This window comes from Phoca vitulina, unplaced genomic scaffold, assembly GCF_004348235.1.
Source record: "Phoca vitulina isolate PV1807 unplaced genomic scaffold, GSC_HSeal_1.0 scaffold21, whole genome shotgun sequence".
In the NCBI taxonomy this organism is placed as follows: Eukaryota; Metazoa; Chordata; class Mammalia; order Carnivora; family Phocidae; genus Phoca; species Phoca vitulina.
The window spans coordinates 28,124,895-28,140,390 of NW_022589724.1; the positions used below are offsets into that span (position 1 = coordinate 28,124,895).

The following is a 15,496-nucleotide window of genomic DNA, read 5'->3' on the forward strand; positions in this document are numbered from 1 at the left end:
CCTGGGCTCGGGGCAGCTGAGGCGGCCGGGCCTCCCCTCTCCGCCCGCCTCCCGCCTTCCCGGGCCGCGAGGGTCCTTCGTCCCGTACAGCCCTGCCCCGGCTCTGGGACACTGGGGGTGGTCTCTGTTTCCCCCAGACCTGGGACACCCCGTTTCCTGAGGCGTGGAGGAGCGACGCCCCCGAGTAAGCCGCCCGTGCCCCGCCCCGGCAGCCTCCCCCGTACCCCCCGGTCCGCCCCTCGCTCCCTCTCCCGGCCTCCAGTTTGGCCACGGAGCCCCCCCATTCATATTCCCTCCCTGCTGTCAAGTGGCCTCCCCTTTCCCCCAGGTTGCTCCCGAGAGCCTCCAATGCCCTGACTTCTTCCAATGTCACCTACGGTCCCCTTAGTCTCAGCCCAAACAAAAACTTTAATGCAAAGGAAAAGTCTGGACTGGTTTCACAGGCCTTTTAAAAAGCGGACTTAAAAGTTGCTGGCAGTGCATTCCTTCTCGTCAGAGTCGAGGGCGAGCTCTCGCTGAAGTCTGGGGGCCCCGTGTCCTTTTCCGGAGCGCACGGTGGAGAAGCAGGAGCGGCAGCTAGTTGGGCAGGAAATTTGTCGGAAGATGAAGAAACTAAGGGGGTGGGTGACTTCCACAGGAAAAGTTCTGGAGAAGCATCCAGAGACGATCAACATTTCCTTTATGTTGTGGGAATCGAAATGACTTTAGTGTTACTGACCCTTTGACAGCATCCCTGTGAATGTTTGTTTTTCTTCTTGAAAAGACAGAAACTTACTCAGCCAGTAAAAGACACTTAAGCTCAAGAAGCTTTTGGGTAGCACTGCAATTACATTACTTCAAATTGATAAACTGCAGAAGTAATCGGAACTCCTGTTTACATATGTCAACCTAGAAACTCTGCTTCCTTTTTTTTACGGAAGATGTCTTTTTGTGATTGACCTCAATTACTGACTTGTGGAGATTCGGTGAATGTGAAATCCCAAATATATACTGTTTCTTTTTAAGCCCACTGACCGTTCTGGAAGATCTTGAACCCTCTTCTGGAAAGGGGTGCCTATTATTACTTTATGGGGCAGCAGCCTGGAAAAGTTCTTGGGGACCAGAGAAGGCCAAGTTTGCCTGCCCTGCACTTTATCAAAGGAGCAGGGAAGAAGGAATCATCGAGGCATGGGGGTCCACACTGCAATGTTTTTGTGGAACATGGTGAGTGCTGTTCAAGCTTTCTGGTCATATTTTTCCTCCTGTATCAGCTTAGGGATGCATAAGGGACTTTTGAACAACAGCGTTTGTGTCCAGCTGTACTTAAAACTTGTGTTACTATAGTTTTCTCTTAGTTTGTGGTGGAACTTTCTTTGTATAAGAAGAAGTTACTTGGGGACTCTGGATGGCTTTATTCAAAATCTCTTTGAGTTGTTTATTTCTTGCCTAATTCCCCTTCTAACTCACTGTTGACTTTAGATAAGCCATTTTACTCTTCCAGTTTCCTGAGGAGATTGGACTTAAGTGGTTTCTCAGGATCAGAGTCCATGATCCTGCTCTAAACCTTAGGCTTGGGCTCTACCCGAGGTACATGGATCCTTTACTGCTTTATCCACAGGGAGCTTGTATCATATCCTCAAGAGTGCCTGTGTTGCCCAAAAGGTTAAGAACCACAGATCCTAGTTGACACTAATATCCTTGACCTTTTCAGTCGTAAGTAGGACTCGAAAATACGCACTTTGGAGCTACGTGGGAAAAATTGAGTGGGGAAGCAGTGTCCCTTGTGAATTGAGGATACCCCCCTCTTCTGGTTATTTTACCTTACACAGGAGTAATCGTTTCCCCAGGGATGGACGGAGCTTTTATCCTCCTCTCTCCCTATTTTGGATGACATTTGGGGCAAGAAAGGTTGCCTTTGACATTTTTATGAATATAGTTGGCATTTGATTGCAGACAGTATGTGTTATACCATATACTTCCCATAATTCTATGTGTAGGTTTAAAGCTAAGGGTCAGCTTAGACAGATGTTCGTATCAGGGGCCAGCCGTGAGCCAGTTAATTAGGGGCCTGTTTGTACTGTTGCGGCCTCACATTTTTCAAACTGTGTACTTTATATTGAAATATCGGTCCCACCCACTCTATAAGCAAATGTGAGATGAGTGCAGGTGGCATATACTTTGAAATTCGATCTCAAATGCCTTTTAACAATGGGTGACCACAGTAAACAAAGGTCTCTGTTGCATGAACTTGCACTTGACTGTGGAGGTTTTACTTTCTTAGAGAAAAATACCTCATCTAAATGATTTGAGTACTCGAATTGTATTTTTCCTTGAAATATTAGTTACATTTTAGCCCTGGTTTTAGACAGGCAAAAATGGAAATTTGTTACATTATGGTGCTTTCCCAATTCAGGATTTATAAAGTGAATTATTTATGTTTTTAACTAGTGATGATCATGCAGCCTTAGATAATGAAAATTGGTACATATTTTTTGGAGAGCTTTGGCCAAAGTTATCAGAATTTAAAATGCATATACCAATAACCCGGTAATCTCACATCCAGGAAGCTCTTCTCGTACAGAACAGTATAGTCCCTTAGGTGTCCCTGATACCCTTTCAGAGAGTTGAGGTTAAAACTGTTTTCATATTAATGCAATACTTAGATGTTATTTGCACTCTTCGCACGGATGGTGAATGGTGCGGAGGTCATGCAGGCTCCCGAGCACGAATCGAGGCGGTAGCACTACACCTCACTCTACTAGTAGCCAGTGTGTTCTTTGTGCTCGTGATAAATACATTGTGCCATGCACTCATAAATAAATAAATACATACAATAAAAATTCGTTTTTCACTTAAAGAATGTCCTTGATGAAGCAGGAAAGATTAATTTTATGAACCATTGGCCCTTGCGTATACGTTTTTTTTAGTACGCTGTAGGTTGAAATGAGAAGTACACGTAAAGCACTTCTGCTGTGCACTGAGGGATATCGGTTATCTCCAAGAGAAGCAGATGGGCAGTTGTTTGAGTTGCAAGCTGTACTAGCTGCTTTTTTCATGGAACTACCATTTTTCAACTACCACTGACAAACAATGGTTATTCAGGCTAAAAAGAGTATAAAGGAGTCTTTCAAGGAAAACAACTGGTAGTATATGTTGCCAGTGATAAAATTTTAGCTTTCCAATGAAAATTAGGATTTTGGAAAACTTGTATCTGCTATTGTGATGTAGAGATTGGTGGTGATATTTTACAAATGTGATGTTTTGATATAATGAAATGTATTGTTCAGAAAATCTACATAATTCAGTGAGCCAGTATTTTCTAAGTGATCAATACGTGATATTATAAAATCACACACAGGTAAAAGATCCATCCAAGGTGCAAGATGGACCAATGGATTTTAATGTAACAATACAAAAGTTCCCTGATACAGTTTTAGATTCTACATCACAACTAACCTTTAAGGAACTACCACTTAAGGTGTTTTGGTGCAGCTTCAAAGAAGAAAATCTACTTATCTAAAAAGGCTACTTTTTTTGTGGAAGAGTTATTTTCTAGTAATAAAAAATGTTTTTAAATTAATAATTAAAAAATTTTCAGTTTAAATTTCTAATATGGAAACATTGGTGAAATAGCCTATATAAATAAGAGCTCATTGGGGGTCTTTAGTAATTCTCAAGAGTGTAAAGAGGTCCTGAGATAAAAAAGTTTAAGAACTGCTCCTATAGGGGGTCTGTCACAGAGGCACACAAGGCTGTTTATTGCAGGTGTGCTCTAAAGTACTAACCCTGAAAGGCATCCAGGTAGTGGTTAAGTGGAAAAAAGCGAATTGGAAATGAGTCAGCATGGTATGGGAATTGGGATTTCGGCACAATGGGAGAAAACTTGTACTTTTTACTTTGCATTTGTGATTTCTTTCTCTGACAAATTTGTGTTATTTTATAATGCAAAAAATACAGAGATGTAAAAACCAAACTGATGGCAGCCCAGCCAAATAGTCACTTCCTTGCAGCAGCTTTTTATTTATTTATTTATTTATTTTTAAGATTTTATTTATTTATTTGACAGAGAGAGAGACAGCGAGAGAGGGAACACAAGCAGGGGGAGTGGGAGAGGGAGAAGCAGGCTTTCCGCGGAGCAGGGAGCCCGATGTGGGGCTCGATCCCAGGACCCTGGGACATGACCTGAGCCGGAGGCAGACACCAAACAACTGAGCCACCCAGGCACCCCGCAGCAGCTTTTTATGAAAGAATTTGCCTAAGTCATGTTTTACTGAAGGCAAATCAATTTCTTGGACCTCGGGTGTTCTTTTTCTAGGGGAACACAGTCTTACTTTGTGTTACAAATTGTTGATCTTTTATAGGTGATCTAAGAGTTGGTTAATATCCATATAGGTTGGATTAAAAAATTTGCAGTTATACAGTGTTGGATCAGGCACGAATCTGGAAGCCAAGAATACTGGTAGATGAGGGTGTCAGTGATGAATCTGGAAGGAGAGGGCAGATGGCAGTTTTTTTGCCAGGATCATTCAGGGTCAGAAGGGCTAGTCATGTGTACAGGGAGAAAAAAAAAAAGAAGCCATATTATTTCATGCGTCGTATGTTCCAAATTTCAGTGGCTTGACTAAAGAAAGTTCACTTTCAGGAGAGTTGGTAAAAGAGGCATAAAAGCATTCACTAGTAAACCTCTTTTCTTAGCGATTCCTTCTTTCTTCGACAAATACTTATTGAGCACACGCTATGTATCAGGTAATGTTTTAGTCATCTGTGAAACATTAGCTGTTTAAACAAAAAACATCCCTGCCCTCCTGGAATTTACAAATTCATTCTAGTGGGAAGAGACAGACCATAAATAAGCTAGGTAAGTGAAATATAAAGTATGTTAGATGGTAGCAGGTGCTGGGGAGAAAAATAACACAGGAAAGGGGCTAGGGAATGTTGAGAGGTGTGATTTTAGTTAGGGAGGCCCCCCCTAAGAAAGTGGCATTGGGAGGGAGGTGAGGGAACAAGCCTTGGAAATAATGGGGTAAAAGCATTTCAGGCAGAGAGAATCAGGGTGCAAAAGGCCCCAGGCAGAGCTTGTTTAGCGTGTTCTAGGAGAAGCCCAGAGTAGCTGGAACAGAGAGCAAAAGGAGAGTTGGTAGGAGATAAAATGGGGGTGAGGAGAGAATGACTGGAGAAGAATGTCACCTTGTTGACCATTTGAAGATTTTGACTTTGACTCATGTGGTTTGGGAAGGAGTAACAGGCCCTGACTTATGTTTTATTTATTTATTTTTTAAATTTATTTATTTGACAGAGAGAGACACAGCGAGAGAGGGAACACAAGCAGGGGGAGTGGGAGAGGGAGAAGCAGGCTTCCCGCGGAGCAGGGAGCCCGATGCGGGGCTCGATCCCACGACCCCGGGATCATGACCTGAGCCGAAGGCAGACGCCCAACGACTGAGCCACCCTGGCGCCCTGACTTATGTTTTATTAAAATGTCCCTCGCTGCTGTATTCTGAAGGAGAGCAAAGAGAAAGCAGGGGTTCCACTGAGGGGTTGGCTGTACTCATCTGAATGAGAATGGTCATGGCTTGGACCGGGATGGCGGTGGTGGTGAAGGGTTCAAATTCTGTGAATACCGGCAGGCACAGCTGTCTAGATTCGCTGTTGGATTAGATATGAGGTGGGGTGAGTAGGATGTGAGAGAAGTCAAGGATGACTCCAAGGTTTTTGGAAAAATGGATTTGTCTTTTACTGAAATGTAGACTAGAAGAGTGGGGTTTTGGGGAGGTGGGTTGCAGGGGATGAAGGTCAGGAGCTGCTTTTTGGGCATGCTACATTCGAGATACCTAGTAGTAGGCATCCAGGTGGATGTGTCATTTGAGTGCATTCGAGTCTACCAGTGTGAATTCAGGGAGGCAGTCCAGGCTGGAGAGGGAGCCTGGGAGTCATCAGGTTATAGGTGGTATGTATGTATGTATGTATGTATGTATGTATTTATTTATTTAAGATTTTATTTATTTATTTGACAGGAAAAGACATAGCGAGAGAGGGAACACAAGCAGGGGGAGTGGGAGAGGGAGAAGCAGGCTTCCCGCGGAGCAGGGAGCCCGATGCAGGGCTCGATCCCACGACCCCGGGATCACGACCTGAGCCGAAGGCAGATGCCTAATGACTGAGCCACCCAGGCGCCCCTATAGGTGGTATTTAAAGCTATGAGAAGGATGACAAGCCCAAGGGAGAAATCTCCAAGTAAGAACCTTTCAAATATGTAAGGTGACATTCAGTGGTTTATGAAATTAAGACTTTACATTTTTATGTAGGATTAATTTGAATCTTTTTCGGGGGGTGGTGACATTCACATTCACATTTTGATTTTAACTCATTTTTAAGTTTTAAATCCTGTTTCTCTGAGGATTTTTTTTTTCTAAATCAAAAAGTTGCAGATTTAACAAAAAAATGCACACAACTTTCCCTATTCTTCTTGGTAGTGAGTGTTTTAAATATAAAATAACCGTTTCAATTTAAAAAGTTTTGTAGGCACACCAGGCTGGCTCAGTTGGTAGAGCGTGTGACTCTTGGTCTTGGGGTTGTGAGTTCAAGCCCCACGTTGGGGGTAGAGTTTACTTAAGAAAATAAATAACATTAAATAAAATAAAAAATAAGTTTTCTTATGCATAAAAAATTGAAGTTTTTTAAAAAAATAAATTATTTCTGGATTTTCTAATTTTAAGCTAGTACATCTCTGTGCTTCAGGATATTATTTAATTTGGTTATGTCACATGTTTTATTTATGAGCTTACCTGAAAACTGACTTTAAGAAATGGTTTATTCTCAGTTTAAAAAACTATGTTATAGTTCTCAGTGGCACCTGGGTGGCTCAGTCATTAAGCGTCTGCCTTCGGCTCAGGTCATGATCCCAGGGTCCTGGGATCGAGCCTCGCATCAGGCTCCATGCTCTGCGGGAAGCCTGCTTCCCCCTCTCCCACTCCCCCTGCTTGTGTTCCCTCTCTCGCTGTCTCTCTCTCTGTCAAATAAATAAATAAAATCTTAAAAAAAATTTGCAAATGCATTTAACTGCTGACCCAGTGATCTCTTTAAAAATAATAATAATAAAAAAAATAAAAAATAAGGAACGCCTGAGTGGCTCAGTCGTTAAGCGTTGGCCTTCAGCTCAGGTCATGATCCCAGGGTCCTGGGATCAAGCCCCGCATTGGGCTCCCTGCTCCCCGGGAAGCCTGCTTCTCCCTCTCCCTCTCCCCCTGCTTGTGTTTCCTCTCTCACTGTGTCTCTCTCTGTCAAATAAATAAGTAAAATCTTTAAAAAAAAAAAACAAACAAACTATGTTACAGTTCTCAAATAAAACTTTATTGAAGGTAGGGGTGCCTGGGTGGTGCACTTAGTTAAGACTCTACTCTTAGTTTCAGCTCAGGTCGTGATCTCAGGGTTGTGAGCTCCAGCCCCGTGTCGGGCTCTGTGCCCAGCGTGGAGTCTGCTTGAGGTTCTCTCTCTCCCTCTCCCTCTGCCCCTCCTGCTTGTGCACGCTCTCTCTCTCAAATAAATAATAAAATAAATCTTAAAAAAAAAACTTTATTGAAGGTAATAGAACAGGAATTTGATAGATTAACACTAATTCCCATTACTGTTAAATTGTACTGGGTATCCATATACCTCAGAAGATGGGAAACAGTGCAACTATGGAGTCTTAAAGGTACTGAAGTTAAATCAGTCAGATTCTTAAAAATAGGTTGTTTGGAAAGATTATATTTATGTACTTATTGTTAGGGATTAAGTTCTGAACTGTGAAAATGCGGAATTGTGTATATGTAATATTTTCTTTAACACACCCGTTATTTCCTGTAGGTGAATACATTTTATATGGCCCTCTTTTCATGAAACCTTATATAGAAGAAAACAGGAATTTCAGTTGTGGGATAAAGGAGGATGATCAAAAATGATTTAACCAAAAGAATTTTTTCCTTAATGAAGCATTCTATCAAAGAAAATAATAAAAATTGGAGAAAACATGAAATCATTTTCTCTTGGTTAAGGATTTCACTCGGGCTTCAGATCTCCATGTGATATACACTGTGTGTTGTGACGCGTGTTGCAAATAATGCATTTTTTGCATGGGGGAATGGAGATGAGTTAACATGCTTGAGCTGAGAATTATACCCATAGGAGTATATCAAGCACATTATCTGGGTCTAGGGGGAAAAGGTTAAAATTGCTACTTAGAAGATGAGCTGTGGTAAAAGAAAGCACTCCCTGAAGGCCTCCTTTGACGCATATCCCGCCATTCCCTACCTCCTCTCCTCTTTGGTGGCTGTACCCTGACGTTGCTCTTCTATGTGTTTACAACCTGCCTGCCTTTCAGAACTCTGCTTGGGTCCCACCTCTTTCTTGAACATAAATTCTGATGTGCTTTTTTATTTTATTACTATTATTTTTTAAAGTGAACTCTGTGCCCGACATGGGGCTTGAATTTACGACCCTGAGATCAAGAATCACATGCTCAGGACACCTGGGTGGCTCAGTCGGTGATGTGTCTGCCTTCGGCTAAGGTCATGATCCCAGGGTCCTGGGATTGAGTCCCTCATCGGGCTCCTTCCTCAGAGGGGAACCTGCTTCTCCCTCTGCCTGCTCCCCTGCTTGTGCTGGCTTTCTCTCTCTCTCTCTTTCTGACAAACAAATAAATAAAAATAAAAATAAAATCTTTAAAAAACAAAAAAAAGAATCACATGCTCTACTGATTGAGCCAGCCAGGTGCCCCTGATGTGTTGTTCTTGAAGTGTTTAATTCCCAAATATTTGGGGAGTCTAAATATCTTGCTGATTTCTAACTTAATTCCATTGTGGTCAGAGAAGATCTTCTATAAATTTCAGTCTTTTGACGGTTACTTGAGACTAATTTTCTGGCCCCACATATGACCCATCTTACTGAATGTTCCATTTGTACTTGAATATATATTCTGCAGTTGTAATTTTCTGTAAATGTGAATTAGATCAAGTTGGTTGATAGTTGTTTAAAATCTTCCACATCCTTACTTTTTTTTTTTTTTTTAAGATTTTTATTTATTTATTTGACAGAGAGACAGCGAGAAAGGGAACACAAGCAGGGGCAGTGGAAGAGGGAGAAGCAGGCTTCCCGCGGAGCAGGGAGCCCAATGCAGGGCTTGATCCCAGGACCCTGGGATCATGACCTGAGCCGAAGGCGATGCCAGACGACTGAGCCACCCACACGCCCTTCCTTACTTATTTTTTGTCTGCCTATTTTATCTGTACTTTTCCTGAGTGTCTTGGGGTCTCTTTTTTCACTGAGAGACGGGTATTAAAAATCAGCAGCTATGATGATGGATTCTACCCCTTACCCCTTTAATTCTATCAGTTTTTTTAGCCTTAAAAGCAGTTATTAGGAAACAAGAAAGACTGGAGGGATAAACCTAAGCATTTAACTCAAGAAGCTAGGAAGACAAAGTAGTCCACAGTACTCAGACGTAAGAGAGTAGTAACAATGACAACAGAAATTAAGAAATGGAAATGTCAGTAAAACCAAAAGCTGACGTGGGAAAGCATCTGTAAAATAGGCAGCCTTCTAGCACGATTGGTGAAGAAAAGGACAAGGCAGGAGCGTGTGGTACTTAGGACGGGATTGTAACTGCAAATGTGGTCAGTTTGTTTCATGTATTTGGAAGCTCAGGTGGGTCAGCAACACCACGGTTTTTTTCTTTCTGTTGTTCAGTTTGGGTACTTTCTGTTGATCTCTCTTCAAGTTCACTAACCCCTCTGCAGTTGTCCGTCTCTTTACGATTCTCATTTCAGATGTGCTATTTTCAATTTTAAAATTTACATGTGGTTCTTTTTGATAGTTTGCATTTTCTACTGAGATTCACCATCTTCTCACTCATCAGGCCCATCTTTGCCTTCAATTTCTTTCTTTCTTTTTGGAAGATTTTATTTATTTGAGAGAGAGAGACAGAGGTGGCAAGAGAGAGCATGAGCGGGGAGGCGAGGGAGAAGCAGGTTCCCCACCGAGCAGGGAGCCTGACAAAGGGGCTCGATCCCAGGACCCTGGGATCATGACCTGAGCCGAAGGCAGACGCTTAACTGACTGAGCCACCCAGGCGCCCCTGCTTCCAAATTCTTAAAGGTATAATAAAGAACTTATCTGCTAATTTAAATATCTGGGTGATCTTGGGGTCTGTTTTTATGGATTGCCTTTTCCTCTACATTGCGAATCAACATTTTCATGCTTCTTTGTGTGTTTACTAATTTTTTATTGTGTGTCAGATATGTGGATGTCACACCATAGGGATTCTGGATCTTGTTGTCTTACTTTAGAGAGGCTTTCATTTCTTTCTTTCTTTTAATATTTTATTTATTTATTTGTCAGAGAGAGAGAGAGCGCACAAGCAGGGGGAGTGGCAGGCAGAGGGAGAAGCAGGCTCCCGCTGAGCAAGAAGCCCAGTGTGGGACTTGATCCTAGGACCCTGGGATCATGACCTGAGCCAAAGGCAGACACCCAACCGATGGAGCCACCAAGGTGTCCCATTTCTTTTCCTTTCTTTCTTTCTCTTTTGTTTTTGTTTTTGTTTTGTTTTGTTTTGTTTTTAGAGGCTTTCATTTCTGACAGGCAGTTCCTGGCCTGTTGTTTTGACCCTGTCAGGCTTGGTTTTATGCTTTGTTAGAGTGAGTCTGTTTTGGATTTATCCTTAGTCCGCAGGCATGGCCCTTACTCTAGAGGGCGTTCTTTAGACTTAATGCTTGGCTTTTCTGGAATGTCAGCTAAAGAACAGAGGTGCTCAGCGGGTCTTCTCCACGCTGGATTGGCTGACGCTTGAATGTCGGGCACCGTGAGAGCTTCACCCTACAATCACTGCTGTTTGTTAGGCTTTCCAGAATCTTACCTTACCTGGTCCCTGCCCAGCCCTCTGCCAGGGACCCACAGGGCACCTCCCTCCTCTTCTGCCCCCCATGCAACCCCTCCTCTCAGATATTCTCCCCTGCACATTCTAGCTGCCTCCGCAGCCTCCAGCCTTGAATCCCCGTCTCAGTCTGCTTCCTCAGTTCCAGGAGACTGCTCCCACTTTGGTTTGGGCTCCAACTCCCTGCACCGTGGCTGGGAAGGTGCCCCAAGGCAGGAAGTCGGAGGTGACAGGCAGCTCACCTTGTGTTTTTCTCTTCTCAAGGATCACAGTCCTGCTGAGCCTGTTGTTTATCACCTGGAAACAGCTGTCTCGAATATTTCGCTTAGGGCAAAGCCTGTCTGATAGGAGAGTTCCAGTGGTTTTACATTCTTTACAGACTTTGATATTGTCAGTGTTTTAAATGCTAGCTTTTCGTGTGGTTGTGCGGTAGTATCTCATTGTGGTTTTGATTCACTGGCTTCTTTGATGACTCACTGAAAAGCACCTTTCCATTATGCTTATTGGCCATTTGGATGCCATAAATATGTATTGTGTGTGTGTGTGTGTGACCTGTCAGCTCACCTCTTTTGTCCATTTTTCTAGTTATGTTTCTTACTGATGTGTAGGAGTTATTTGTATATTCTCAGTACAGTTCTTTTGTTGGATATATATACTGCTAATATCTTCTCACACTCTGTGGCTTGCCTTTTTACTCTCTCTTTTTTTTTCTTTTTTAAAGATTTTATTCATTTGACAGAGAGAGCACAGGCAGGGGGAGCAGCAGGCTCCCCACTGAGCAGGGGGCCCAACTCGAGGCTTGATCCCAGGACCCTGGGATCATGACCCGAGCGGAAGGCAGACGCTTAACTGACTGAGCTACCCAGGCGCCCCTTGCCTTTTCACTTTTTTTTTTTAAAGATTTTATTTATTTGACAGAGAGAGGCACAGCGAGAGAGGGAACACAGCAGGGGAGAGTGGGAGGGGGAGAAGCAGGCTTCCCGCTGAGCAGGGAGCCCGACGCGGGGCTCGATCCCAGGACCCTGGGATCATGACCTGAGCCAAAGGCAGACGCTTAATGACTGAGCCACCCAGGTGCCCCTTCACTTTTTTTTTTTAAATTTTGAAAGTTTTTTTTTTTTTTAACGATTTTATTTATTTATTTGCCAAAGAGAGAGAGAAAGAGAGCACAAGCGGGGAAGTGGCAGGCAGAGGGAGAAGCAGGCTCCTTGCCAAGCAAGGAGCCCAGTGTGGGACTTGATCCCAGAACCCTGGGATCATGACCCAAGCCAAAGGCAGAAGCTTAACCGACTGAGCCACCCAGGCATCCCCCTTTTCACTCTTAATGGTGACTTTGAGGAACCAAAGTTTTTAATTTTAATGTAGTTCAATTAACAATTTTTTTTCTTTAAGGTTGGTGCTTTTTTATGTCCAATATAAGAAATCTTTGTCTACACCAAGGTCATGAGGAAGTTCTTTTTTTTTAATTAAGTTTTTATTTTAATTCCAGTGTTGTTAACATACAGTGTTACATTAGTTTCAGGTTTCATGAGGAAATTTTATTTTATTATGTTTCATACACAGATCTACAGTTTCACTTGGATTTGACTTTTCTGTGCAGGGATGATGGTTTACTTTTATTTTTTCCATATTGACCTAGTTCTTTAATTGAAGAACGCATTTGCTGCTTCATAAATCAGGTATTGATATATGTGTGGGTCTGTTTGGGAACTCCTTACTCTGTTCATTTGTTCTGTTTGTCCTTACACCAGGGTCATACTATCTTAAATACTGTCGCTTTAAAGTAAGTCTTAATATGTCGTGGAGTAAGACCTCCAGTTTTGTTCTTCAAGATTGTCTTGGCTTTTCTTTCTCCTTTGTATTTACAAATACATTTTAGAATCAGTTTTATCAATTTTCTACCGAAACAAAATACCCCTGGGGATTTTCTACTAGGATTACACTAAATCTATAGATTACTTTGATTCTAGAAATAAATAATGGAATATAAAGAATTCTTACTGATGGGGTGCCTGGGTGGCTCAGTCGTTAGGCGTCTGCCTTTGGCTCAGGTCATGATCCCAGGGTCCTGGGATCGAGGCTCGCATTAGGCTCCCTGCTCGGCGGGAGGCCTGCTTCTCCCTCTCCCACTTCCACTGCTTGTGTTCCCTCTCTTGCTATGTCTCTCTCAAATAAATAAATAAAATCTTAAAAAAAAAAAAAAGAATTCTTACTTATGAAAGGAAACCACTTCAGGAGACTTTTTTTTTTTCTTGTTAATCATAAAGGCTGAATGATTCCTGTAAATTGTTGAAAATTTCAAAATATCTGCTTATTCCAGATTCACCTTTCTTGTATGTGTTTTTTGTTTTTTGTTTTTGTTTTTTTAATTCTACTTTTCTTTTACACTTAGCACTTGGTTCCTTGCTGGTGGAGACCATGTTTGTAATCTCCATGGGTCCAGCATTATATTTTTTATAGACTAGATGCTCAGTAAATATGGAATGGAATATCATTGATTATCTCAGTGCCCACTCTGTATTATGCACTGTCAATCTCGGGTAGTACAGTCGACTACCCTGGAACAAGGGGACAAGATAGCCAGCCAACAGCAGGTTCTTAGTGTCCAGTTTACAGTCCTAAGGACCACCATTGGCCATCTGCTTGGGAAAATGGTTGCCGCCTTTGAACCAACAGTGTGGGGGTGGGTCCAGCAAATGGGCCGGGGCCAGGGGGCGCTTGTTCAACTTGATCATGGTTGTTACACGGTGAGGAGACCCCCAGCCTGCCGTGCCTTTCATCTCAGTTCTTACCTTTTTATGTCAAGGGCTACTTGTGGCCACTAACTGAATCTGGAGATACAGTGCATGAGTATAGCACTGAATTTATAGTAATACCTACAATACTAATTGGAACCTTTACTTAATGGATTTTATTTTTGGCACTTGCACTTTTATGAAAGAAAGGCAGCCAGTCTGGTTCCAAGAATTTAGTCAAAGTGAACAGCTCCAGCATTTGCCCTGGTGATGCATGGATTCAACATAAACTTCTGTACTTTGTACTTCTGCAATATCATACAGTAATTCCTGGTTTTATTGGTGATTCTGTAGCAGCCCGAATTGCAAAGATTATCTGTCTCTTGTGGATGTGAAAGATTTAAGTATTTATAAAGCACTTGTTTTTCGATTCACGGTACCGGTAGCATAGACGTTATTCCTGTTTTTCAGTAGAGAAAGCTCTGGTTCGGGATGGCAACGACGTGTTTTTAGGATTATATTGCTGATTTGTTATAGAGCTGGGGTTGAAATCAAATACTTTTTTTTTTTAAAGATTTTTGGATTTTTTTTTTAAAGATTTTATTTATTTATGGGTGCCTGTGTGGCTCAGTCGGTTAAGCATCTGCTTTCAGCTCAGATTGTGATCCCGGGGTCCTGGGATCGAGCCCCACATCGGGCTCCCTGCTCAGTGGGGAGTCTGCTTCTCCCTCTCCCTCTGCCTCTCCTCCTGCTCATGCCCTCTCTCTCAAATAAAAAATAAATAAATACAATCTTTAAAAAAGATTGTATTTATTTATTTTAAAATTTTAAATATTTATTTAAGAGAGAGAGAATGCACTCGTGAGTGGGCAGAGGGAGAGAAAGAGAATCCTCAAGCATACTCCCGCTCAGCGGGGAGCCCGACTCGGGGCTTGATCTCAAGATCCTGTGATCATGACCTGAGCCATAACCAAGAGCCAGCCATTCAACCAACCAAACCACGCAGGCGCCCTGAAATCAAGTACTTCTTGATAACTTGAGTATTTTTTCCACCAAAAACATTACTTTTTGAAGATGAACTAATCCTTTTGAAAATGTTCACAGCACTGAAATGAGGGGGATTTAGAGTTAGAATTTATTTCAGTAAAACTTTTATTTTTTCACCATTCTGTGGGATATGCTTTTGATACTGATTCTCATAATAAATGCACACAGATACCCAGTCTAAGAGCCATGTCCTTGCACCTGGGATGCCCTTCAATCTCAGGGCTGGAAAGGACGTGGAGGCTAGCTACTTCCCTGTGCTTACGTGCGAGTCCCTACACTACATGAGTGGCTGCTCTGTTATGTGTGAGTGCTAGTCGTGGGGGCTGCCTGGCACCCACAGAAGGCATGGCAGGAGGATAGCGGGAATACCAGTCACCCCATAGGAGTGCAAGTTTTGGCCAAGACATGTGAGTTATACAGAAGAGTGCAAGACCTCGCCTGTCCTCAGATGCTTGAAACCGAGTACAGAGGAAAATGAGCAAAGTAAGAAAAATGTAGTGAAAAGGAAATTGGATGAGGGGCTAGGAGAAGAGGCAGAGTGGGTTGGTTGGCATTGATGAGTGCCGCAGCTACTTGTCAGTGCATAGCAGCGCCGTGGGAGCCTAGACCGTCTCTGGCAGGAGGCTCCATGCCCTTCACAGACCAGTTGTCAAGAGAGGGGAACACAGCCATTTGCCTATGGTCTTTGTCCTTTGTTGTGGTGTGGGGCTCATTCCGAGGTGTACCGAGGAGATGTGTCATGTATGTTTTCTGGTTGTCCCTGGTTTTGGCTACACTCACAGGATGGTCATTTGTGAAGAGTATTGGTACCTTTTACCACTTAACTTAC

The 15,496-nt window shown here is 42.7% G+C and overlaps 1 protein-coding gene across 2 annotated transcripts in view; it reads left to right on the forward strand.

Annotated features, from left to right (window-relative positions):
• Window positions 1–257: 257 nt before the first annotated feature.
• Window positions 258–15,496, forward strand: part of ABL1 (ABL proto-oncogene 1, non-receptor tyrosine kinase) — a 135,499-nt gene continuing 120,260 nt past the window's right edge. Inside the window, exon 1 of one of the 2 annotated variants that reach the window (XM_032418186.1) lies at window positions 258–1,203. In XM_032418186.1, the coding sequence (XP_032274077.1) occupies window positions 1,068–1,203 (136 nt within the window). In that variant the 5' untranslated portion in view covers window positions 258–1,067. The remainder of the gene's footprint in view (window positions 1,204–15,496) is intronic. The other variant, XM_032418188.1, reaches the window with a different exon arrangement.